Raw genomic sequence first — 27,158 nt, forward strand, 5'->3', positions numbered from 1 at the left:
AAAACTATGTTGAAGTAGTGCTACTCTTACTTGAGTACAATTTTTGGATAGTCTGCTCTGGTTTCACGACGTGATGACAGTTTTAACAAATGTATAACATATTTTAATTGACGTTACATGCTGCAGCTTTCAGATAGAACAGTTTTGAATTTAAATAAAATGGGTGTAATTGTGACCAACAAATAATCTGTCACATAATCTAATCCACCTTTCTACAGTTCTGTAAATAAAAGCAACTGATATCACACAAGTAGTTAAAAATATATGTTTTTATTTATAAGGGTTATTTGTATCCTTTTTCTTTATTCCACATAAAATATAAATACAGTAGCCAGTATGTGACTTCACGAAACAACTTTTTATAATCTCTTTCAGATGTTATTTACATTTTTTTTAACCATTTTGTCTTAGATGTGAGCTTATCTTGGTTAGCATGAAAAACAAGCATATTCACAATTGAAAGCATCATGCATTTACAGGTTAGTCATATTAACATTACAATGACACATGAGAATAATGTAAGTAAACATATGTGTGTTTATACAGAACACTGCATGTCATTAAATGGTACAGAGTATAAAAACCAGCTAGTGAGGATATTGGCTGGTATTCAATACTGAATGTGCAACATAACAGGCATCCTTGGGTCCTTTGTGCTTCACTATTTCTCCTTAAATTTGTCACAGCTGGGCAAAAACACTAAGAGAAACAACTCGGAAGAAGACTTTAAAGTTCTGTTATTATCAAGCTGCCAAGTGTATTACAATTTTCTAGACTATTTTTAAGATATGTCACATATTTGTCACAGAAGCAGACAGTAAGCTGAAGTAACACAGGCACTTTATCATGAACAAAATGACATTTTGCAAACACACACACACCCACACACTGATTGAATCCCCAGGTGCTCTGTAACTCTATCCCTATTTTTTATGTGTTCAAGTTGAAAAGTAGGGTTAACATGCATGCTAACAGTGGCGGCTTGTGATATGAACGATATGGGCGGTTGCCCAGGGTGGCACCAGAAAGGGATGGGAACCCAAGAACTAGAAAATAAAACATCTCTTATATGTTAGGTGTCTCCTGAACATGTTTCCTTCTACTTGTATGCAGGAGACCGCATTACCTGCTTTCTGTTGAAAACAAATAAAATAAATCAGATAATTGCATTTTAATTGCAGAAGAAGGAGAGGCTTGGCTGGGGGTGAGCTACTCCAGCCACTATCAGGTTTTCAAACTCATTTTATTTTGGCTTGGATCATGAATGTTCTCAAAGAGTAGCTAAAGGCAGAATGAAAAACTGTTAAAATTTCTTAAATGTAACTATTTTTAGCATCTTTTCACACAATTTGATTCTATACGAATGAAAAACGATTTGACAAATAAAATATCACTTAAGCACACAACTGTTATTTAAAGTTCACAATTATTTATGTGGCCGTCTAGAGTTTAGAGGGCCTCATAAACAGGTATAGTGGGCCGTATTTGGCCCGCAGGCCTTGAGTTTGACACCTGTGTTCTACATTCTCAAACTGAAGTAATTTCTTTGTTGAGATAATTTTATTACCATTTAAGTATCTGGATATTTTCTGACGTAGTTTGGGTTTATTTGCCTGCAGCACACATAGCTATCTTGACTTTGGGTTTGTTGTTGCAAAAACAAAAATAAAATGAAAAAAAAAATCTTTTTTGTTTTGTTCTGATATCACAGTAGTAGCTGCAGGCTTAGATGCATTGAGGGCCAGGGTCTAGCAGCAGTGACACCAGGAACACATATTCACCTTTAAGATCCAAAACATGCACATTAACACACAGGTCTGCTCTGGAATCATACAAAACTGATAGACATTGCAGATTTTTGCCATAGCTTCACATCGGTCAGCTGTTTGGTCAGTGGTGGAACAAGGAGGGGAAGAAGGCGCCTTCGCCATCGCTTCCTAAGGAGCCGCACGGACTGTTCTCCACGCTGCTCAGGTCCTCACTGGAGTCCTCGCTGTGAGACACAAAAAAATATTAAAACTTACAACCATTTTCAATATTTCAGATTTCTTTCTGAAAACATTTAAGTGTTAGAGACAGAAACTAAAAAAAAAAAAACCACGGGAACTTAGTCTAACCCAAAGATCTGCAACCTTTACAGTACAAAGAGCCATTTTCACCCTCAGTTTGGACTGGATAATAAATAAATAACAATATATATTGGAATAAATACATTAGATCAGTAAATAGTAAGTCTCATAGAATGTCAATAATTTCACTGAACTCTGATCCAGATCCTTATTTTCAGAATTTCAGATGTTCTTGTTTTAAATAATAGAATAAGAAAACATTCTGTAAACTCAATTATTTTTACCAAATTTCTCTTTCCCATAGCGATCCATTTAGATCAATTTTTCACCTTTCCAGCTTTCTGGACTGCGTAGTAATCCCCAGTTCTACATCAGATTCTGCTTTTCCTTTTAACTCTGCATATGTACAAGTGCTGAAAATTTAGACCTGTTCATATATTCTGTAAGTAATATTTTCTTTGAACCAAACACAAAGACAAAGACAAAGACATAATAAGTTCCTGAGCTTTCTTATCCAACGCTAAGCCTTGGATATATGGGTGGAAGACGGACATTACTGATAGCTAGAAATAACAACACAGAAGTTGTTTAGTCCGTGATGGCTGAACTTGTGGATAATATCACATTTGTGAAGATAATTTTAGGTTTTTCGTAGCCAGTAGCGTCGCTCTGCCCCATCCTGTTGCTGCCAGTCAACTACCAAGAAAGAAAATCTGTTTGGGAATATTTCGGGTTGGGAAATGCCACCACAGTTATGGTGGGGAAACTAAAGTAGAGGCGCTCACTAATCCTGATTAAAATCACTGTTTTAAAGCTGCAGCTGGAAAGATAAGAGTAGCTTAACTAAAGCTGACTGCAGGCTGTTTCTTAGCAGATAGCTTGACTAATTAACAATATAATGTCAGATTTTTAGACTTTATAAATGGCAAAAGGGTGTAATGTTCTGCTTTAGAATATTTTAACAGCAGTAGGAGTAATTGTTGGTTCACTATTTAAATGTGACCTATTATGCGTCTTTAAACAGGTTAGAATAGGTGAATGAGCCACACAAACATTTTCATTTCAATTTCTGCGCAAAATCATTCTTAGGTAATGAGATTTTAGTCCGCTCAGTTCTGCCTGCATTGAGCTACATTGTTTCTACTGTTGCTAGGTGATGGGCGGAGTTCTGCTTGGGTTGCTAGGTAACGGTGCAGTGTCCATTGAATGTGACCTGACAAACAGAAAGTTTTCCAGACACCAAAAAACATGAACTTATAGCCAAAACTCGACTGGTTATTTCTTTGTTAAGTACTTTGGCTGTTTTTGGAAGCAGTAGAAACCCAAATGAAAGTATAAACATGTGCAACATGAATTTTGTATAATTAGTTCCCTTTAAGAAAAGTGATTATATTATACATTGTAACACCTTTTATAATTTCCATGTTTTTGTTTTTATTGGATGATGTGGTAAATGTATTCAATGTTAACAAACAGTGAGAATCTCATACAGTCAAGTCCAAAGTTTGGGCTTCAAACTGAAATATCACCAAACCGTCATATCTAACGAAATATTTTGTCAGTTTGTCAATAATATGCATTTAATTGACTTATATTAAAAGAGGATTAGAATAAACTATCAACCTCTCGCTCTCATCCCAGCTCATCTCAGGAATAGTCGGCAGACCGGGAACGCTGAAGTGACAGGTCTGCAGACTCTGTGCCGTTCTCCGGGAAACTATCCAAACAAGCTTCTTGTTGTCTGGTTTGTTGCATTCATTCGAGCGATATTCCGTCATGCATTTGGTCACGAGTTCCTTCCAGTGTAGCAGCTCGTTGTCACCGATCTGCAGAAATGATAACCAGGAAGCAACTGAGGGGCTGCTGGTAAAAAATAAAATAAAGTCAAGAAATGAAAGAATTCTCTATTTTAAGGTAAGGTGATTTTATTCATATAACACATTTTCAGCAACAAGGCAAAGTGCTTATTTGTTATTCTTATGGTTGCTGAAAGCAACTCCGTTATCATGAATGGTATAACTTTAACATGTTTTAGCAGCACAGTTACTATGTAACTTTTATAAAAAAATATTTTTTTTTACATATTTGTTGAAATTGTCACCATATGTATGTACCATATGAGACAGATAATCAGTGAAGAATTAAACTCTAACTAGGAACAACCAATCAGAGCCAGGAGATGCGTTGTAGCACTGTCAATCACAATCTGTGTGGCGCTGCTCATCCTGTTGTGAATGCTAGACTAGTTAGCATAGCCACTGGTGACAGAGGATAAATGGCTTTCCTACAAGGGTAAGTTGTTTCTCTGCCTTTGGCACATTGAGGAGTGACTACATGAGGTTGATTGACAGCGCTAAGACACTCCTCCTGGCTTTAATTGGTTGTTTTTGGTCAGGTGTGTTGCATTTCTTCAAACAGCAATAGTCGTTCAGAGTGAAGGTGGATGAAATCAATCTTTTTGCATTTATCTCTCTCATAACAAACTGTCACAAAATAGTGACAGTTTTAACAAAGATGTAAAAACATATTTCTTATAAACACAGGGTTTCCCCCAGTGTATTATAAGCCTGGCGGCCACCAGGCTTTACTTGTGCACCCACCAGGCTAAACATTGATTATTTTTAAGCAATAAGTATTTTTAAAATGTTTGCATCTTCTAAGGATTTATAGTTGGTGTTTATATATTAATTTTCCAATCTTTCAATAACACATAATTATCAAGTGATATTTTCAAATTTCCTGCCAACTTTAACCATTTTTTAACTCAAAAACACAACAAGCCAGTGGATGAATGACTGCCCTGGTGCCCAACCACCAGGCTTAGCAAGTTTTCTTAGGGTAACCTTATAAACAGTACATGCTGCACCTTCAAATTCTTGACTCAAAAAGTGAAACACAAACACTTTCAGTGTGAAGAGAGACTAAATACCTTTAGATGCTTTTGGAATTGCTGGATACTCATCAACAACGTGGCTGACTGGAGGTCTTCAAACTCCTGAGCGATGAGGGACAGCGCCAGCACTGATGGCTGTAAAAAAAACAAAAACAAAAAAAAATATTTCAGAGACTGAAAGCAAAAATCGCTATTCTGACAAATTGCCACCTGAGAACAATCCTTACTTTTGCTTTAGAGAAAACAAGCCGGCATAAGCAGGCTTTTAGCTGCGCTTCCAGCCTCCCAATGCTTGGGATCTCCTCCCTTAAAATATAAAGGGAACCCCACTGTGATCCGCTGGTTACAGACCTCATGAAGAAGAATCTGTTTAACCGGTTCCATGGAAACTGGAGCCATTACAGGAAAAAAACAGCAAGCAGAAAGAGAAGGGCCCTTACCTTTCAGCAAACAGAGAGCCGACGGCGGAGTGGTAGAGGTGCAGGAAGGTCAGGGCTGTCACCACGTTGGGATCCACGCTGAGTTTCTGTGAGATGATTTTCTCCATGCGGTTGAGGTCGGACACGGTGAACCTGCTTTGGCTGATGCGGATGAGTTCATGGCTGGGTGAGACGTTGTTCTCCTCCTCGACCATTTTGGCAGCGATGTGCAGACAGCACACCCCGATGCAGGGCACGTGTTTGGGCTGCACCTGTTCCAACAGCAGAGATGCATTTGGATCAGTGTCTCGTTAATGGATGTCCAATGGTCTCTGCTTCATTTAATCATGATTAATTTAAAGAGGGTTTCAGTTAGGGATGATCAACTTTTTTCTCTTTCGGTACTAATATGACACAGAAAAGCAGTTCTGAATTTACTTTAAATATTTCTTTTTTTTAACACAGACATAAATGTACTGAACTAAAAATTTATTTGATAACTCTACACCAGCATACAACACTTAAATACACCAATAGCTTGGCCAGAAATGTAAAAACAACACAAATTTAATTTGTTCAATCATAGGAGTATAAAGGCCAATTTAAAATAAATGATAAAGAAACTAAAACTGACAGAAACAATAGATTCAACTTGATCAAACATGCAAATTATAAACTGCAACAAACTTTCTTTCAAATGGTTCAGAAAGTTCAATTAGGAATTCTAAATATAGTCTAAAATAAATAATACACCATGATGCCGCTTAGAGAGAAATTGGTATTTTGGCCATTAAAAGCCTGTTCAGTGCACAATATCATGTTTTTCTAACATTGTACAGCCCTGATGTCAATAACTCCATCTGATCTTTGCTTTAACATATCGGTAGAGCACTACATGTCCAAAGGTCTTTGGAACAACTGACTGATCTCAGAGGAACACAGAGTTCATAGCAGTTCATAGAATGAATGTAAGATTTTCATCATGAAGTTCTTTGGAAATGTACTTTAAAAAAGATAGATTTATGGAAAATTTGAAGATTTCCAACTTGTTACTAAGATATAAAGTGGAAAGTGGATATGAAGATTTTGAATTTAAAAACCTAAGTGTTAAACTTAAAATTCTTACCTTCATGATGGTGAGAAATCTATCGAGCAAATTGACAGCTTGCACAAAGGTTTGAGTCCTGTAGCCAAAGAAACTGGTCAGGCTCCACAGCTCTTCCACTTTGCTGTCTCTGCATTTTGCAGACACTCTGCTGTGAATCTAATAAGAAGGATTGTTATCCATTTGGAGGAAATATGTGGTAACAGAATTTATCATGTCTTCACTAATTAAGTGTGTAAATCCTAAAAAGTAGGTCACCTCCGGGGACGTAGACTCCATCAGGTTGAGGCCTGCTTCCCTGGGGAGAAAGTTGTACTCCTTTGCACAGCATGATTTCAGCTCATTCAAGAGCAGGTTGTCAATGCCCTGAAGGTCTCTCATCCTGCAGAAGAGCATATTTAAAAATCCAATTAATATTAAAGTCCAAGAAGACCCCTAGAGCAGGGATTCCTCAAAGGGCCGAAGAGAACAGCGTATTTAAAAGTTGTCTCCCAAACCACACCTACTGGGTGTCAGATGTCTGAACTGAAAGTTCTTAGAACAGAAAAACAAAATGTCTTGATTATTACGCCGTTGTAAACAAAACAACAGGATTGATATGTTAAAGAATGTAGGAATAATAAAATAGTTCCATAAAAGTTAATGTAGTTCAGTGTCTATGAGAAAGTGGGTCAGAGAAAATCCTACAAAGGGAAACACTGTACGACAAATGCAGGCAATAGTAAATGATGTGCTTGTGTTAGCTAATTGTCAATTGTAGATAATATTTTTAGGTAAGTAGCAATCATTTATTAGTTAAAAATAAAAACAGAAATGAAATAAACTCGTCAGCGTTAGCTTTTGTAGCAAACAGCTAGCTTAAATACATATAAAAACCCAAATTTTACCTCGTCCAGAAGCGCCGACATGCAAGATAGCAGCTCTGCCACCGAACTGTAACCTTCACCTTCTCATTGTTCCATTTTAATCCCTGCGATTATTGTAAAATGTTATAAAATCCTCAGGATGCTCGACCCGAGTTCAAGAGCGACACCCTTAATGAACAAGTTAGCGCTAATCTGCTCGTGGACTACATTAACCATCATGCAACCCTGGAACTGAAACGTCATGACGCCTGGATTTGTTGCTATGACGAGCGGTTTCAAAGTGTCGGTGGCGCTAATGTTACCTTCCAGTTTCCTGTCTCAGAAAGTGAACAATTTTTTCCTGGTTTAGTTCCTATCAATATTATAGAAACCATACGCAGGAGTTGACTTTATTCGAGGCAGTTTCCGTAAATGTCTTACGACATCTTTAAGAGGTAATTTTGAACGGGTGCTAACAGTTAGCCAATTTAGCTTCCGACGCTGTTTCCATGGAGATGAATCTTATCGACTTGTCGGCAGTTCTTTTAGCCTGATTTTTCCCCCTATTATTATTTTTGTATTTGTTTAACTATTAATGTCTAATTCAAAGCCTTCTGGGCCTCAAAAGCCTCATATTGATACTGATTCGTACTTTTTAACTTTTGGCGATTCTCTTGTGGCTAATGAAGAAAGAGGTAAGCTAACTAAAGTTTTATTTTTAATTATTTATTTTTGCCTTTGTGTTTACAGTGTGATTTTGTTGCTAATTTGTTCCTTACTTCACAGGAACCCAAAACAATTCCCTTAGTCTGAGATTTAATCGGACTCTGGATGAACTGAGGTAATGCTGCTGAAAACTTGAGTTATTTACGTTTGAATATTACTTTGCTTTTTTATCTAATCAAATCTGTTAGTAGCTTCAATATATACTAAATAGTGTACAACTAAACAAGTTTGTTCTCTCTGGGATTCACAAAACATGAACGTATGAAAAAACACTAAACAGACAAATAATAAAAAATACAAATGGATCAAAATATAAAAGCTAGGAAAGATCTGGTTAGATATGTCAAAATCTCTGGTTTACTGAGGTTTGTATTCAGTATTTTTTTGCTGCCTAAAATTAATCATAACTAATCATGGGAAAATTTTCAATTCTGAATTCTTGCCAGTTGTTGCCTGTATTTCCAACCTTTTATTTCTATGATCCGACCTCAGATATGTGGAAAACATCATATAGATGAATGAAAATTATAAGTGGATATTACAAATGTTTTGGTTGAGTTGCCACACAACCAAGATAAAATGACAGATTGTTTAATACTCAAAATCTTCACTGTTTGGTGTGATTTTAATGATTAGAATGTATATTTTTTGTATAAAAATTTGTGGAAAGTGACTATTTTTTTCAAAGACTAAATGTCTGCAGAAACATATTTTAAACTGCAAATTGTAGATGACACGTGTGAATTTTCTGAGCAGTGAAGAACTCGACAGGCAGACTACGGAAATACAAGACATACAAGAGGAGATTCAAAATGCATCCAGCGACGCTTTGAGGAGGATTGGATCCCCTTACACAAACAGATCGCCTGAACGAAGCTGCCACAAAAGTAGGTTTTAATGCCCGCTTTTTAACATTATAGTACCTTTCAAAATGAAGTACACCCCTTGAACTTTTCCTCATTTTGTGATTTTACAACCACAAACTTCAATGTTTTTTTGTTTTTTTTAAGTTTTGTGTGAAAATTCTTCAATGCCTTTTTCCATTTTTGAATTCAAACTCTGAATTCATTTTTCTAACCTAACTATGATTTAAACACTGGCCAGTCTGGTTTGTTCCTTCGTTTTCAGGATGCTGTTTATTTACTAATGTTTTCTTACAAAACTGCGTTCTTACATACATTAAATTGCACATAGCTTGATTATTTCATAGTTAGGTGATTTCTAAAAGCAATTGATTGCACTGGATTTAATTTACGGCTATCAGGATGAATTGGGCTAGATAAAAATAATTGACACACTTTTTAAGATTATTTGTTAAACACTTTGGAAAACCATGTGTTATTTTTTTCTGCTTCACAATTATTTACTGTAGGCCTGAAACGATTAATTATATTAAATGTGATGAATCGATTATTGAAATAATCATCAACTGATTTAGTAATGGATTAATTGTTAACTGGAGTATACAGAGCCCAAAAAGACCATTTGCTGAAAGAATACGACAGTGCAAATAACATGTATATTTTGCAATTGAGATAAAAAAAATTTAAATCTATTACCCAGGCACAGTTTTAGCTTGACGTGGTTCAAATTCTATAAAAAACAAATCTCCTAGTAAGCACCTTTTGCTGTCAAGTTATTAAGTGGTTAATGAAAAAGCAATCAATAGATTAGTCCTGTTTTGTCGAGCAGAAAGGGCTGAGCTTTTCATGTTGATGTTAGAAGTATTTCTTTTTCTCTGCAGATGCAGCCTTTTTCTACAAATGATTGAGCGTACACTAAATGAATGCTGTGTTATTGCGTTTATTTTCCTATTTAAATATTTAATTGAACTGTTTATTTGGATATTTTTTGAATTTCTAATATTGTATAAAGTGGACTTTTTGTTTTTAAAAACCTGTTTGAAATAAATAAATCAAATAAGACCTGCACAATGGCCATTTTTAAAATCTGATTAATCCATCAAAACATTCAGTGGATTAATCAATAACTAAAATAATAGTTGGTTGTAGCCTTAATTTGCTGCTCTGTGTGGCTTTACTACACAAAAAGACAGATAGAAGTATATGGTTGTAACATGATAAAATGTGACGAAGTTAACATAGTAGAAGAATCCTGTTCATTTAGCTCCAATTAAAACGTGAATTGTATTATGTGTTGTCATCCAGCATTCACTGCACATTTTTGTCAAAGACATTTGGAATAAAAATGCTTGCAAAGAAGCAAAGAACAGATAAATGCTCAGTCTGTTCAATGTGTTTCTTTTCTGCTCTCTGCAATGATTACAATGCTGCTGCCCACAATATGTTTTAAACAAAATTTTCACTGGTGGCAGATGACTCAGCTGAAGAACCCGCTAGATTTTCAGCCCACATTGAGGCGCTGACTCAGGCTATTGTCGACTGCATGGATACTTTAAAACAGGACGAGGTGCAGCGAGACCGAGGCTCAAGTGAAATGGATGCTTTGGAAAATGCAGCAGAACAGCTGTCTCATTTACAGCTTAATAAGGTTTATATTTTCATTCCATCCATTGATTCCCTGTGCTATTATATTGATCGATCTCAATTTGGTACTTTACCTTCTCAAATAAAGGCACACAGTGAGGAAGAGGAGACATTTAGTCCCCAAAGAGCCATCATGCACCTGAAGTCTAAACTGCATGAAGCTCAGATGGAGAACGACGCCCTGACTGACCTTAGGTGAACATACATTTAATTCATTCCTGTACAGACGGTGCTATAACTTACTTTGACCCACAGATCTTCTTACTGTTAGGTTGAAGGATTCAAGGAAACAGGTCAGTCAGATGGCAAAGATGCTGCACTTGTTGGAAGAGCTTCAAAAAGTCAAAATGTCGAAGGTCTGGAAGCTTCCGGAGACGGAAGAAGAGGCGTTTGCACTTCAAAGAGAAGTAGAATCACTGGGAAAGTGCGTAAGGAGGGTTTACCACATACTTTATGAAAAGCAGTTTGGCGACAACTCAGCCCGTAACAAGACTGTGAAGCATCAAGAACCACAGTCTGGATATGAAAATGTCCACAAGGACTCAAATAAACAACATGGGACATATTTTAGAGTAAGTAGTAAAACTCAGCTAAGGATTTCATTCAGTGCCGTTAAGCTTGTGATGTTCATGATGTTTCTTTTCTTCCACACCAGTCAAAAGACCAACAGAGGAACGACGAATATGAAGGATTAAATAACCAAGAAAGGTAAACGATCTGCTCCAATGTTCTTTTAAATAGCTTATTAACTTTAGAAATATTTCAGTTAAATTTCTTATTATTATATAATAAGAAATTATATAATAATTTAAGTAATATAAGTAATATAGTACTTATTACTTTAGACCAACATTTAGCTTTTTGCTTCTAATAGAGAAACTCCTGTTAGTTTACTTAGTATCCCAGAACAAGAATTAACCCAGAATAACTGGAACCAACATTTAGTTTTTACACTTAACTAACATTTAGTTTTATATCTCACTAATCCAGAACAAACTTAAGTTGTAGAGAAACCCCTACTAGTTTGGAAATTATGGACTACACATTCTTATTCTTATCAAACATGTGGAACCAATATTTAGTTTTGCACTTTACTTTTTGTGTTTCTTTTGGTTTTGTTGTTTCGGTTGTATTTCCTCCTAATTTGTGTAAAGCACATTGTACAGCCTTGCTTCTGAAAATGAGTTAAATAATGTGAAATGTTCCAGCTGCATTACACATCAAGATGCATACCTTCTTGTTAAAATAGGAAATAAAACCGACATTCTATCAGAGTTAACCACAAACAAGAAGTTAATACAAACAATTAGTAGATAACTGGACAGGATGATTTTACATCTGCATCAACAGCATACTTGGCTTGTTGCTAACTACTGCTGTTAAAACCTGTTAAACTGAAACAAATAATGTTTTATTTCAGTTGTAAAACTGTCTCTGCATTTCATTGCCCCAGGATGGAAAACCTTCTTTCAAGTCTTGACCAGGAGATGGCGATGTTCACTGACAAATCCAAACACTGCGGAGTGAATTTATGCAACAAGTTGAGGCTGCTAAAGTAAATATATAAATGTTGAACCTCTTACTGAAAATGTTGAATGTGTGTCTCATGCTGAGTTAATCAGGACATTCTAGACCAATATTTCACCTGGTCACTGAAGCAGTCTGTCTGTGTAGGAACCTGGCTGAAAGTCAGACCTCACTGCAGCTCTGTCAGATCAGTGAACTGGAGTCAGCCGTCTCCAGCTACAGAGACAAGGTAAAGAGTCAAATCATGATGTTATTATCTACAATGGCAGTGCTAATTACATTGTGTTATACAGTTAAAGTTTGATTAACCTGACAGGAAGCAACCCAACATCACAGTCAACATGTGAAAATGTTCCTTATGCAGAAATGAGTCTCTTTATCTCGGGTTTGTGATTTCTGCTTGTGTCATTGTAGGTTAGTTACCTGGAGAAGAAGATGCTGGAAACTGAGACCGAACTGTTTGCCACCCATAAAGAGAGAGACCAATCGCTACAGCAGGTCAAAGAGCTGCAGTCACAGCTTCAACTACTTAAAGTACGATAATAAACCCTACTTACGTCGCCTCAGTCCTGTCATGCTGTGTTATTAAAAACCTACATTCAGACTGATGTTTCAGGAGATTAAGGAAAAGCAGTCTGAGTGACTAAAACAGCAGATTATTACATAATGTAACACTTTCCTAAGCTTTCCTAAACAGTTACAAATAATTTCCTGCTCATTGTTGTAGACGTCCCTCCATGTCACAAGTGTTAAAAGGGCAGAAAAATTCAGACATTTGCATCAGTAAATTTGAATTATCTCTTCTTCCCAGTCAGTAGTTTATTTTAATTTCCATCATTCATGTTGGACCACTTTATAAATATCTTCCATTAATTCATATTTATGTTTTACACAGTATTTAAAACCTGTTGGTGCCGATGACTTTATATTCTCTCTAGAGATGATACCCTTGACGTTGTCTTTTTGTGTTTAATTACATCTCGTTCCTTGACTAAAGAATGGAAAGAGTTATACCTGCTACTTACTGCTGCTTTATTACTTTTTCTGTAACATAGAAAGGACTCCCAGACCTGGCCTCTGTTTTTCTGTATTAGTTCAATAGAATAAATAAATAATGTTCACACTACCTGTGTTTCCATTTACCATATAATTGCTCAAACTTTAATTCTGAAAATAAATTAGCTGTATGGAAGTTGGTGTGTTTCGTAAACCTGCAATGGAAACACTTTTTTCAAATCACACCAATCATGTGGTCAACAACCAGATGTTACTGCTGGGGGAAAAGACAAAGAAGACGACAGGAAGTAGTAGGAGGAGGATGGCGCGCCATGTTTTTGAATGCCCAAATCGTGTTTTTTCAACATTAGAAAGTTTTGTGTATATTTGTCAAGGAAACGCAGCTGAGCCAGCTTCTACTAGATGTTTCTGCCTTTTAGAAATGGATTTTTCCTTTCTGCTGTCTCCACATAAACATATTAAATACGACCTATTGCTGGACAGTGACTCACAATAATTGGGTGGGTTATTTCCCTTAGATAGAAAACTTTTTTTGCAGTTAGTACAATAAACTAAAGTTGACTGTTTTTTCTCTTTCTGCAGGTGTAGAGGCAGACTTCTAGGATGCTGATTGCATTCTCTCTAACCTTCTATCTTTCCTCTGCTTATATCTAAACTTTTCTCCATCTTTTGAAATAAACCCAAAGGAATTTCTAATAAAGTTTTATATATATCATGACATCATCATCATGACAAAAGCTGTAATGCTTAAAATGCAGATAATTAGATGTGCCTCTGCGAAGAACGTCTTCACTGTTTGTGTGAAAATGCCAGAGCCTTAAAAGCTTCTGTGAAAATTTAGAGATGTTGTTTACTTTGCTAAAAGTGGCCACAAAGTGAATCCAGTTGATAGATTTAAATAATTAAATACTGCAAATTTAGCCCCATTACAATATATCAACTTATTTCTGTGCTACTTCATTCATCAGTTGTTTCCTTCCTGCACATCTATTTTTAGACTCTCACAGAAAATGTTTCATTCCTTTTCTTTAGTTGTTCTCTTCTCCTCCTCTTTTTCTTGTTTTCCATTGATGTGGCTTTTGAATATCTGCATGTGGAGTCGCTGAGAAGTCAAATAAAACTATAAAGAACCAAATACAAACTAATGCAATGTGATTAATTGTAAATAGCTGTATTTCTGTCAAAATATCATGAGAAGTAGAAGTAGACTTTCAATAATTTCCCATTTTCGCCTCAAAGCTGTTCCTCAGATGGCACCAAAACAAATCTGAATCCACTAATGAATGTTATTTTCTTCTGCTGGGCTGGTGAGAAAAATGCCACTTGATTTTTAAGAAGTTTGTGAAAATCAGCTGCAAGGTAGTGGGGAGCATTTCTAAATGTATTACAATTAGAATTTTGATTTATTGTTGTCTTGAAGAATTTCATTTAACGACGTTAAAAAAACAACAAAACTCTCACTGCTATTAAAAATTTTACTTTACTATTTTCTCCACTGTTTATTCCATGAGAGCATCGATTAAAATCAGTAAATTTTAAAATATATGTGAATGGAGTTACAGTTTAGTGGCGTCCATTTCAAATGGGAATGTTTTTCAAGAGCAGTATTTGTATTTTTTCTGGTAAGATGAGACCTAAACTAAATTTTTTCAACCTATTTGCGATATATTATAAGTTATTGTGAAGATCCTCCTTATTCAATCTGAGTTTGTGATAATTTTGTTACAAAGAATGATCAAAATGGCTCACACTAAATCAGCCAAAGCTTTCCACTTGTGATAGTGATTCTACAAGGAATTTATTCATGAAGGCTGAATATAAATCCATGCCACACTTTTCAGATTGTCAAGTTTAATAAACATATAGTTATGTAATTCTGTTCTTCCATTAAAAATCTTTGTTTTAATTTTTGTTGGTCTGACATGAAGAAGCATTGCAGGGACTATAAATTAACAAAATGTGAAACGTTCAACATTCAAGATTCACTGCAGCTCTTATTTAAAAATTATGAAAGTATAAGATAGGCCTGTCGCAATAAGCAAGAAATAAATTAATTGCATAGAAATTAAAATTAGCCCAATCATTTTTATTTTCATGATTTATTGTTTTTCTTTTTTCTCTCTTTCTAATAAAAAGAAGCAAAAAGTCTTCATTTTGTTTACCATCTTCATAATTCATTTTATGTGTTGTTTTGTTTATTTATTTTGTATATTTAAAATGTCATCCAGTAGAAATGTTCATTACATTTTAAAGTTTAGTGATCTTTGAGAATGTGTTCTTGCATTACCATTATATTACTTCAAAATGGTTTCAAAACAGCATCATTGTTTATTGCGATAACTTCTGGGGCAATTTGTTATTATGCCAGGTCTAGAATCAGTTTTAAACAAGCTTAAATGTGTAAGAATCGGTTTTATTTTCCCATTTAAATGTCATCACACCTCTGTTTTGTCGTCTTTCACTCAGTCTATTTGTGAGAAGCAGCAGCTTGAATTCAGGGACGATATGAAGGCTCTGAGAGGACAGCTGGAGTCGACCAGGAAGCAGCTTTTCAGAGCCGGAGAGGAGAAATCCTGCCTGCAAATGCTTACAGAGCAAAGGTCACAGGAGGTAAGGAAACTTCAGGAACATCTGCAGGAAAATGACAAAGAATGTTAGATAAAGGAACAACAAAACCAGCAGGTTTCCAGACTAAATAATGATTAGCAGGTCATATATTATTCCTTATATTAATTAATTGATTCCTTACCTGCCATTCTGTCCAAGTTTACTCTCAGCTGCTTTAACTGTTCAGTGCCAGGCTCTGCAGGCTGAATTAGCACAACAAAAGTCTGAGTTGGTGCGTTTGGAGCGTGAGAAGCATCACCTGCAGAACTCCCTTACCGACCAGAACCAGCACCTTCATCAGAAAACTCTGGACAAACAGCAAGTTGTGAAGCAGCTGGAGCTGCAGCGCGCGCAGATTTTCAATCTCAACAGTAGGTAGAGTTTATATCGTCACAGAAAGACTGCTGCTGTTGATTCTGTATCATTTCTGTTGTTTTCACTAAATATTAAGATAAAACTTTATTAATTTGAGGTAAAATTTACACAAAAGTGTTTTCCTCTTGCAGATTTCTTCTGATGTAGCTTTTTTAAAATCACAGTTTTAAAAATGCATCACAGAGGTTTAAGCTTACACAATGTCATTATTATGGTATTATCAATATATTACCTGAAAATTATCTCAAGTCATTTAACGTGACAGGACTCGTTATAGTTGCAGTTTGTATTATATCTCACACAGCTTTTCCAAGAAAGATCAGGTCTTGTATCAGATCAGATCATCTTTCTGTCCAGCTGTGTAAACCAAACACTGAACTGTCTTTGGTATGTTTACAAAGTCAACCAAGCCCTTCCATTGTTGCATTTGTTTGGTTATATGTAATCACTCGCTCTTTGGACGTTTCACATGTTTTTGTGGGCGCGGTTTCAGAGCAGCTGGAGAACTTGCAGCGGCTCCACAGCCGTAAGAACGAGGAGCACGAAGGTGTGGTGCTGCAGCTTCAGAGCCAGCTCGGCAGCGCCCACGATGAGCTCCATAAGATCCGACGCAGCTTGAGGACCCTGAAAGCAGCCGACGGCCATGGTTTGTGTTACACCTTCATTTGAAACTAAAGGAAAAGACGTGGCACAATAAGCAAAAGTCTCAATCAATCACATGGTAAATTAAAAAAAGAATTAGATAATTTTCATTGGCATGATTGTTTATTTTTCTTTTTTCTGTCTCTTTTTCTGCCAAAAACTGTATGTAAGAACTCTTCAGTCTGGTGCTTTGGTCTCAACTAGCTCCTTTTTAATTTTGACTTCTGTATTCATTTTACATGTTGTTTCAGGTGTTTTGTTTATTTATTTTGTACATTTAAAATGTTTTCCAGAATATTATCTTCTATCTTTAATGGCATAACAATGAAATGATTTGCATTATTATGCCATCACCTCTGTATTACTTGGAAATTGTCTCAAAACGACAATAATATCGTTTATCGCAATAACTTCTGGGACAATTTATATCCAGCAGTATTTATCATGACAGGCCTGCACTTGATGCTTCCTCATAAAATAAAGAGCACAGATAAATAGGGCAGAGACTATTAATCTGATTAATTGGGACGAATTGATTGTTGAAATGATCGCCAACTAATTTAGTAATTGATTAATTGTTAACTGGAATACACAGACAAAAAAAAGGCCATTTGCTGAAAGAAAAACACAGTCAGAGGCGTAATTAACTAGAACTATAAAGATATATACATTTTGCATTAAGATGAATTAAAAACAAGAATTGTAAATTTATTCTACCCAGAACACAGTTGGCATAGTTTTAGCTTCACCCAGATCAAATTCTCTGAAAAAAATCATCTACTAATAAACTTTTGCAATCCCATTATTAATCGGTTCAGCATGTATTGATGTAAAGTAAAGCAGGAAGAGCTGAACTTTTCATATTTTGATGTACAAAAGATCAAGCGTAACCAAAGAAAGACTTTGTCGTTTCATTTTAGGCAACAACATTTTTATTTTGTTGTTTATTTGCATTTTTATGTGTTTGTAATATTGTATAAAGAAGCTTTGGGTGAAAAATCTGCAGAATGTGCAAATTATTTAATCGATTAAATGATTAATCATCGGTATAATCAATAGATTAATCGATAATTGAAATAATCATTAGTTTCAGCCCTAATTGTGTTTCTTTTAGTAAAATCTGGAGTCCTGGTCATTAGGCCTAATGAATGTGTGGTTCTGCCAGGCCTGCAGGTGGCTTTGGACATGCAGAAGGAGATCACGGCCAGGAGAGAGAAGGTTGACACCATGCAGAGCAAAATCCAGCAACTGGAGGAGAAAGTGGAGGAACTGCAACAGGTTAAAACTTTCCAACACTTTTCATACACTGGCAGCCCAGGTGCTGCAGTTTCTCACCTAAAGAGAAACACCTGCAGAGTTTCTGACATCTTAGAAAAAAAGAATAATAACAGAAAATGTTTTTATTATAATATCATGCAGGCCCGTTAATTTATGTTCATTTGATACAAATAAAAAACATTTGGGCAAATAAATCTGTATAGTCTGTCAATTTACCCATCCATCCATCCATCCATCCATCCATCCATCCATCTGTTTACTCATCTATCCACCCATCCATCCATCCACCCATCCATCCATCCATCCATCCATCCATCCATCCATCCATCCATCCATCCATCCATCCACCCACCCATCCATCCACCCACCCACCCATCCATCCATCCATCCATCCATCCATCCATCCATCCATCCATCTTTCTACAATCCGATTTTTTTCGGATTCCATACTTAAAACCTCTGCAGGTAAATTTGTACTAACTTCATATTAAACTTTTGTATCGATATTTTAAAATGAGCTGATAATTCTTGATATTTGAGTCTAGAAATATAATGAGGAATTTGCCACTCTGTTTTAGGTAACATTTGCTCTATTGCTGTTTTTCATTTTATTTGATCTGTTTTCAGGAAAAGCGTCGCCTGAACCTGGAGGCGCACCATCAGCTTCAGGACCTCACCTTCATCAGGGAGGAAAAGAGGCAGCTTGCCAGTGAATTGAAGGCCCTTCGCTCCAAAGACAATCAGCTGCGGGAGCGGATCGTTGAGCTGGAGGGAATCCTTCACAAGGTGAAACATGAAACTAAACCTGACCCAAGAAAAACATTTATTCTGAGATCTTCTTCCTTTCCTTTAGTGTCGTTCTCGGCCTCAACATCTTTTTTCTTATATGTTTCTAAAGATGTGTGAAAGTTTGGCGAACTGTCAGGATTTCCTCCAGCTAAGAGAGCAGGAACATTTTCGCTTGAAAATCCAACATGCTCTGAACTTGAAGGTAAATTCACCCTCAACCAGTACCCCAGGGTTTTTTTGTTTAAAGAATGAATCTTCTCAGTTTATTTATTATCTTCAATTATTACGGAAACTAATCATCAGGCCAAAATTCTGGTTGCGTAACCTGAACATTCAGAGCCTTATAAAGATGTTTACAAAGTTGGCCTTCTGTCACCTGAAGAACATTTCCAGGATTAGAGGACAAATCTCCCAGCAAGATCTAGAGAAACTCATTCATGCATTTATCTTCAGTCACATTGATTATTGCAACAGTGTCTTCAGAGGTCTGCCTAAAAAATCAATCCTCCAGCTGCAGCTGATCCAGAATGCTGCTGCTGGAGTTCTGACTAAATCCAGGACAACAGAGCACATCACCCCTGTTCTAAAATCCATACTCTGAGAGAATAGACTTTAAAATACTGCTGTTAGTTTGTAAATAACACATTAATGATCTGCTGCTGTTGTATCAACCTTCCAGACCTCTCATATCTTCTGGCTCTGGTTCTGCTCTGCATCCACAGAACCAGAACCAAACATGGAGAAGCAGCATTCAGCTTGTATGCACCACAAATCTGGAACAAACTTTCAGAAAACTGCAAAACAACTGAAACACTGACTTCCTTTAAATCAGAAACTGTGTAGTGTTTCGTCTAATTCATATAACGGGAGCCTTGATCAACATGTTTGATGTACAGTTGCTTGATGAGGATATTTAACAATACATCATACAGGTAATTGATCCTGAATGATGGTTTTGTGGTGAAAGGACTCTGAATTGCCTTTTTACTGAAATGTGCTAAACAAATAAACCTGATCTGTTAATAAAACAGTTGGTGGAGGCCAGACTCCCAGAAAACCCAATCAACTTTTAAACTGAGTTTCTTGATCGTAGAAAACTGAAATCTGAGCAAGTATCAGAGTGAGAATGTTTCTAAAAACTTTCCATCATCATTTTATGCTCATTTTATTGCTTTTAATGTTGAAGATTTCTTCGCATGTCTTCATTCAAAACGTCTTTGTACTTGTAGGAACTCCAGGGCGGGAGTCTGTGCGCATGTTTGGCTTCATCTCCATCTGATCTGAACTGCAGGACCCGGTCTGCACAGACTGCCCCGCCCTCCCCCCGGTTCCCCCTCAACACCCAGATCAAGGTACGGGTCAGAACCCTCCCCACATCATTTAGCCTTTTTGTCTGTCCCTGTGGTCCCAGCGCGTCGAGCACACGGATTAATCGTTTTTATCCGGCAGCAAAGGCCCCAGCTCAGCACATCTGCTTCGTCTTTAAATTAGAAACACTCCAAACACACATTCCTGCTCCATGAGAGGAAATCAGATGGTGACTTCAACACAGCTTTATCTTAAAGCAAACACACTTTTCATTTCGAGCCACATCAAGGTCATGAATGTTCTCAAAGGGCCGGTTGTACCAGAATGTGTTGAATATTAATAAATAGATCTGTACATATTTAATTCTATATACCTCTTAGAATTAAATAATATCAAGCATCTCTTCACATTGTTTGTTTTGGGATATTTTTCATTCAAAATCTGTGATTTTTGTGGAGCTATTGTGGAAATATTTGCAAGATATTTGCTTAGGACTGGACAATAAATCAATAACAATATATACCGCGATACATATCAATAGGTAATACCGGCATGTATGATAGAATATTCAATATTTATTATATAGAATATTCAATGAACTCTAATGCTGAATTGCTAAGCACTCTGGGAGATGTAGGCAGAAGAAAGGCTTAAGCTGCTCAACCTTTCACTGTGAGCTAAAAAGGGTTTGTGGAATCAACTAACTCACTTTCTCTTTGGTTACCAAGCAACAGCTTACGGAGTTGCTTGTAGTTACCTAGCAACAACCTTTTGAGTAACTGGCACAGCAGCAGTTTAAGTTGTCACCACCTTACCACATATATGCTTAAAATAAAAAACAACAGCGTTGAGTGGAAACTGGATAAAACAGGAAAGGTCACACCACCAGTTTGGCAGTATTTCAAATATTTAAAACAACAAAACTAATCAATAATGATCAATGTCGATTAATATGAAACACTTATATCGTGATGTTTTCCAGCCATATCGTCCTGTATTTAGGGAGTTTTAGTTTCTCTCCACATCGATCACAGATGATAACTTGACATGAAGTAAAATTGAGGCAGCAGTGGAGCAGAAGTAAGAAATACTGCCACCCACAGTTGGGAGTTAGCATTACTTAAACCCGATGTTTTCTTTTAACACTTTTTGATGAAAATTTGCAATAGACTCACAATTATGCATTAGTGCAAAAATGTGTCTGTTGATTTTGCTTCAGCAAAACATTGGAGGGACTGATGTTATTTAGCAGTTAAAAACTGATTTAATTGATAAAATAATATTCAAGTGCACAAATGTTAACTAACTGGAGTCCAGACGCTACGACGGGCCGGATTTGGCCCCCGACCCTTGAGTTTGACACAAGTGTAGGTCTGTCATGCTAATAAATTTTTCTGGAGGTTAAATTGTTCCAGTAATTATTGCGAATTGGCAATAAACAATAATGTTGTTTGTAATATTGATAATGTTATAATAACGCCAGTTAGCTATAGTTTCCAAAAATTAATTAACTTTAATTTTGTAAAGAACAGTTATCTTCTGGAAGATAACTAAAACACAACCAAAAACAATAAGTAAAACCTGATCAAATGTAATTTTATAAGACTTATAAGTCCTATCAGTTTGTTATTACTGTAACTTTATTTGCGTCTTCCTTTTCTCTGGATGTTGAATGCAGGAGAGTTCCCACTGCGAGCGCAGAGCTCTCGTCAAAGAGATGCAAGCAGACGACAGACAGCGCAGCTCTAAGTGCGACGCCAGCAGGAGGATGTCTGCGCCAGAGAGACCGCACTCTGCCGCCGCTTCGTACGTCTGTCCCCGTTCTCACACTCTGCCCAGATTAGCTTCTTCTGTTTCGCAGCCCAGGTCACATTTAAACACCATGTGATGCTGCTGATTGTGCAAGAAGTCAGTGGAATGCAGGAGGAGCTGCTGTGGATCCATATGACTGAGTTCACTCACTGGTTTCATATTCTACTGATAATATATTGGCTTTGCTATTCTGGAAAATATTTGCTTGATGAGTTTTCTGCTTTCGGCTGAAGCAAACAAACATTCCTGCAGTACGCAGTAAATCTACAGTCATATTCAATAAATTAGAATATTATTAAAAAGTCCAAAAGTGCTTCAACTGAAGCCACAATAAGTCCCACCTAAGTTTGTGAGCCAGTCTACACATTTATATACAGAAAACCTCCTAACCAATGGTTCACTGCTCATTCCATTAGCAGATTATTTCTCTTTTAACTTGAGAAAAATGTCTTGTTGTAAGTTAAATGATCTGCCAATGTAAGAATCACTTTTTCATCAATATTAAGAAATTATTGACCTAAAACAAACTGCTATATCTTGCTGAAAAGTTACTTATAAGGTAGTTTTGTGTTATTTTAAGTATCCTAAGACATCTGGACTAGAAACTAGACAAAAATTTGACAAGATTTTGCATATTTGTTTTTGGAAGCGTTATTTTTTTTGACAAAGTCACTTCTTCAGAAGTCATTTATCTGCGGTCATTGGTGGCTACGATAACTAGCCTAGCATTCACAGCAGGCTGTGCTTTCAGGGGAGGTGAAGAGCACCATACAGAGGGTGGATCACAGCGCTACTCGCTGTGATTGGTTGTTTCTAGTTAGCACTGCACTGGGAACACTGGGAAAAGGCAGCTTGATTTTTTTTCCCCACTGATTATTTATTTCATACTATACTACCACAACATAGTGACATTTTCAACAGAATACGTTTTATTTTTATTTTTTAAATGTTCTTATAAAAGTTACACAATGCAGCTTTAAATTGGTTTTATAACCTAATTCAACAGTAGGATCCACCAGATATTTTTAGTGTATTTCTTCTGTCACCTAACGCAGTGCTGAGGAAGAGGAAGGACTGAAAGTCTGCTCCAGTGTGAGGAGAAAAACGTTTGACAGGTAGGCAGCCTGTCCAACCCTCCCTGGAGTCATCTCTGTTTGTCTTTCCCGCTGTGTTCAGTACAACTGGTTGTGTTTTTAAAGATTCTCCCAGCATTTCCTCTCTTACAGCGTTATACAAAGTGTTTCAGTCTGAGCAAAGTGACGTAACCTGAGTGTGTTTGTGCTAACGCCGCATACAGTAAGCAACGTCTTCTGGAGCCGAGAGAGCTGGACAGGCAAACAGTCAACAACAGAGACGGTGAGCAGTAAATCTGCCTCTTGTCTTGTGTTTTCAATTTACTCCACTTCTTTGGAAGAGTTTTTATTTTTGTTATGTGACTGCACCCTCCATAATAACTGCCTCTCCTTGTACAGATGCAGAAAATATTTTAATATAAACTTATTGCAGCATCATGATCTCATACTTTAATTTAAGAACTGAATTACAAATAAACTTTTAATTCAGTATATTTATGGCTGTGTTAAAAAAATGTTTTAAGTTAACTCAGCATTGTATTTCTGTATCGGATTGGTATCAACCGATACAAAACATCAAATATCAGTATCGGTATTGGAAGTGAAAAAGGTTAATCAGTGCATCCCTGGTTCCTGACGCAAACTCCAAAACGTTTACATTCACTACGCAATACAGAAATATCTTCATGGTATGTAGAGAATGCTGGGATTAAGGTAGAATAAATAAAGCAAAAAACAAAAGTTAAATAAATATATTCATAAATTGGTAAAATAAAACAATGGGTACCTTTTTGTCAATGCAAATTTCTTAACAAAAGTGTCAAAAATACATTCAAATACATATAAAAGGGGTCTATTACAGGAAACATAAATACATAATATATAACGCCGGGACCTGCTTATTCTTTCTATTTTATTTTGTGGACATAATATTTTGCAAGGATTATAATTAGATTAACTATATGAATTTATTCAGAATAAAAGGTTGAATTGTTAAAGATGAGCAATATTTGTAAATTTGATAAAACAATGTTCTTTCTCATTTTTTCTGCTAATCTGACCAAAACATTACAGTATGAGAACGCTCCACAAATAAATGTTCAATTCTTTCTCCCTCACATTGTCAAAAAGATTACAGATGTTATCTGTAACTGGATAATGTCTTAAATAAAAATTATTTGATCCTATTAGTAAGTATATATTTATGAGGCAATAAAAATATTGCCCTCCACAGTTTTTTGCTTCAATAACTCCATCTATATTTACTTATGGGAGCAGAGAAAGTTTCTAAGCTCTGATGAAGCCTCACGGTGTCACATCATGTTTGTTCCCCACGGAAACATTAAGACTTTGAATTCTAATAATCGTTCCTAGACACTCAGATTAATTGAAAAAAGTGCCAATAATAATTGTGATGCCAGTGATTTCTATGTGTGACTGGAATAAATTTTTCTAAAATTGAAGGAGATGTTTTTGTGAGATGAATTTTTTTTATCCATCTTCAGCTCTATAAAATGTTGCAGCTCCACTACACTGAAACCCTCCTGGTTATTCCTCCAAATATTGATTTCTGAACTCTTCCTGAGTTAAAACATTAGTATTGCTGTTTCTAAATGAATATGAACTTGGTTTCTTTGCATTGTTTGAGGTCTGAAATTACTGCATCTTATTACTTATTTTGACCATTTTTTAATTTCTGCAAATAAATACAAATTTTTTGCTTTGAATTAGGGGACATTTTGTAAATAGTTCACAGAATAAAAGAACAACATTCATTTAACTCAAACATTTTCCCATAAAGAGTGAAATCAGAGAAACTGATCATTTTGCAGTGGTCTCTTATTTTTGCTGTATTTTTCTAATGCATGTTCTGACTTTTCCAGGCCTTTTAACTTCGAGTCCGGTGATTTCAGCAAAGTACAAGACGTTCCCACTCTCACCGAGCCGCAGGTCACCTGTCCACACCCTCCTGACCTCTGGCCCCAACAGCTAGCACTAACCACGAAGAATGTGAGGCTGACTCCTTGTGTCAGTAAGACGATTAAATTTTTAATGGGAAATTTATGAACCATTACAGACTGTTTGTGTGTGACTCAGACATAACAGAGCGTAATCCAGGGAGTCTGACACGTGATGTAATGAACAACACTCACGTTTTTACAGATTTAGTCATTTGTTAGGTTTTTTTTCCAATATGTTGAACGGAGATTCACTTTTTGAACTTTCAGAAGCTGCTTTAGATCCAACCCAAAACCAAAATATTTAAAGCTAATCAGTAACAGATGGCAGACAGAAAAAACGAATGTTTCTGTTAATTCTGTTATCTGGTTTTTGAAAACTCTCCAGAGGAAGTTTGATCGCTGAAGATTTCCTTCCTTTGATTTCATTCCTATGATTTTGTTCCTTTGATTTCCTTCTTTCCTTTTTTCCTTCCTTCCTTCCTTTCATACTTCTTTCCTTCCTTCCTTCCATCCATCCTTCTATCAATCCATCCATCCTTCCTTTCTTTCTTTGTTGATTTTGGTTTTTTGATGTAAAGCACTTTGAACTGCCTTGTTGCTGAATTGTGCAACATAAATAAAATCTGATTGATTGATTGATTGATTGATTGATTGATTGATTGATTGATTGATTGATTGATTGATTGATTGATTGATTGATTCTGCAGTTTTTATTTTTTCTGCTTTTTTCTTACATTTCTGTAAATTTTTCTTTCAGCATTTGACTTCAAATGCTTCTGCAGTTTTCACTAAAAATATCTGTTTAAAACATTCAAACTGAATTTTTTTGTAAAATGCTCATTTTTCTAGCTTTGCTTGACCTAACCCTAGCCTCCTGTTGCAGGAATCCGTTCCTCATATAAATGTGGAAACTGGGTGAAAACAGTCCAGATGGGAACTGTCAGAAATTATCTGTGTTTATTATCTGTGTTTGTTTTGGTGTAGCAGAAACATTCAGATTATCTAATCTTGTCTCAAAGTGCGTCTTACGGGACAGAGACTATTTCCTGAAACGTCTCACTGCTCATGTAAGTGTTTCTTATATTTAACTCTTTTGTTTATTCACCTTGTATTTATTTGTACTGTTAAACTGTTTCTTGGGCTTGGATTTGTTATTTAAAGTGGCCAGGAAATAATTATAAATCATTTGTTTAATCTTTCAATAGTTCTACACAGCTGTTCATTTTTTGAGTAAAAATTTCATAAAAAACTTAATAAAAGTTTAACACAATAAATATTGTTAAACTTTCTCTGTTTGTTGTATACCACAAATGTTGGTATGTTTTAATAGTATTTTACATTTAAGCAGATTTAGAGTTGAAATTGTTTTTATTGAGGACCAAGAAAGAATATTTGAAGTGATGTGGGAGGATATTTATAATTATTGATTAATGGGGAACTCTGCCCACTTCACTGCCGCTCTGCTCCCTCCTGCTTTCTTCATCCTCCTCTTCACAGGAAGTGATGACTGCACTCAGTTTGATCCAGAACAGACACATAACTAAAGAAGAGAGATACGGTGATGTAAATTTCTGTCTGTGCAGTATAAACACGCTCTGCTTCATTCAGGCATTTATCTGTTCCCTCTCGTCTTATCTGGGTTCTCATTCTGGCTCAGCACAGCTCAGTTCTGAACTCCTGTTGATTTACTACTTCATCTGCCTTAAGATTATCTTCAAAGTCTGTTTTTAGGGGCTGTAAAACAACCGGTGTGTTTGGTCTGCTGAAAACCTGGTTTGTAGTCTTTGGATCTTGGACTATTTAAAGTGATTAAAACATATCATAACATGCTGGTTCTAAGGTCACCTGCAAAAACCTCAACTCCTATCCGGTAGCCTTTTTAAATCAAGGATCTTCAACCTTTAATATCAAATTTTTAATATCATTTTTGCTTGTTTAAAGCCACAAATATTACTGTAAAAACACAAAATCTTACCAAGTATTTTTGGTTTCTTGTGCAAATATCTGAGTACACTTGAAATAAGACAAAACTAACTTACAAGAAACTTTTCAGGCAGAAATATGAGCTTGCTCAAATCAATAATTCCTGAATATTGATGAACATGTACTGTACAGGCCAAAAGCTTGGACACAGCTTCTAATTGAATCCAATTAGAACTTTGGGTCTGTACTGTACTTATGCCACTGGCTTGTAATATGGAAAAA

At 36.1% G+C, this 27,158-nt stretch overlaps 2 protein-coding genes across 3 annotated transcripts; one reads left to right on the forward strand and one right to left on the reverse strand.

Moving 5' to 3' along the window:
• Nucleotides 1-251: 251 nt before the first annotated feature.
• On the reverse strand, nt 252-7,564 carry LOC122828704 (cyclin-G2-like). Its single transcript, XM_044112508.1, has 8 exons — nt 7,374-7,564; nt 6,745-6,868; nt 6,508-6,645; nt 5,403-5,653; nt 5,190-5,268; nt 4,999-5,097; nt 3,693-3,895; nt 252-1,993 (listed from the first exon to the last, which is right to left on the reverse strand). Exons 2-8 carry the CDS (start codon nt 6,865-6,867, stop codon nt 1,891-1,893), a joined length of 996 nt encoding a protein of 331 aa, XP_043968443.1. The 5' UTR covers nt 6,868; nt 7,374-7,564; the 3' UTR covers nt 252-1,890.
• A 64-nt stretch (nt 7,565-7,628) lies between these two features.
• LOC122828703 (coiled-coil domain-containing protein 158-like) lies at nt 7,629-25,056 on the forward strand. 2 transcript variants are annotated; one of them, XM_044112506.1, is made up of 21 exons: nt 7,629-8,026; nt 8,118-8,172; nt 8,814-8,944; nt 10,393-10,568; nt 10,653-10,759; nt 10,836-11,136; nt 11,220-11,272; nt 12,018-12,119; nt 12,239-12,320; nt 12,506-12,625; nt 15,575-15,718; nt 15,903-16,086; nt 16,584-16,736; nt 17,898-18,010; nt 18,638-18,796; nt 18,909-19,001; nt 20,029-20,151; nt 21,786-21,913; nt 22,975-23,034; nt 23,217-23,275; nt 24,876-25,056. In XM_044112506.1, the coding sequence occupies exons 1-21, from the start codon at nt 7,927-7,929 to the stop codon at nt 24,983-24,985; spliced, it is 2,553 nt and encodes an 850-aa protein (XP_043968441.1). In that variant the 5' UTR covers nt 7,629-7,926; the 3' UTR covers nt 24,986-25,056. The 2 variants fall into 2 exon arrangements, with proteins under 2 accessions (XP_043968441.1, XP_043968442.1); XM_044112507.1 differs by lacking the exons at nt 7,629-8,026; nt 8,118-8,172; nt 8,814-8,944; nt 10,393-10,568 and having other exon boundaries at nt 10,843-11,136.
• The last annotated feature ends 2,102 nt before the right edge of the window (nt 25,057-27,158 follow it).

Source organism: Gambusia affinis, linkage group LG03, assembly GCF_019740435.1.
Source record: "Gambusia affinis linkage group LG03, SWU_Gaff_1.0, whole genome shotgun sequence".
NCBI classification, from domain to species: Eukaryota; Metazoa; Chordata; class Actinopteri; order Cyprinodontiformes; family Poeciliidae; genus Gambusia; species Gambusia affinis.

Bases quoted from the DNA above. Each gene is read 5' to 3' on its own strand.
- LOC122828704 (XM_044112508.1), bottom strand. From the start codon at position 6,867: ATGAGAGACCTTCAGGGCATTGACAACCTGCTCTTGAATGAGCTGAAA. The intron at 6,646-6,744 runs GTGACCTACTTT...CCTTCTTATTAG, and splicing joins TGGAGTCTACGTCCCCGGAG to ATTCACAGCAGAGTGTCTGC. The intron at 5,098-5,189 runs GTAAGGATTGTT...TTTTTTTTACAG, and splicing joins TTGTTTTCTCTAAAGCAAAA to CCATCAGTGCTGGCGCTGTC.
- LOC122828703 (XM_044112506.1), top strand. From the start codon at position 7,927: ATGTCTAATTCAAAGCCTTCTGGGCCTCAAAAGCCTCATATTGATACT. The intron at 18,011-18,637 runs GTTAAAACTTTC...ATCTGTTTTCAG, and splicing joins AAGTGGAGGAACTGCAACAG to GAAAAGCGTCGCCTGAACCT. The intron at 21,914-22,974 runs GTACGTCTGTCC...CACCTAACGCAG, and splicing joins CCGCACTCTGCCGCCGCTTC to TGCTGAGGAAGAGGAAGGAC.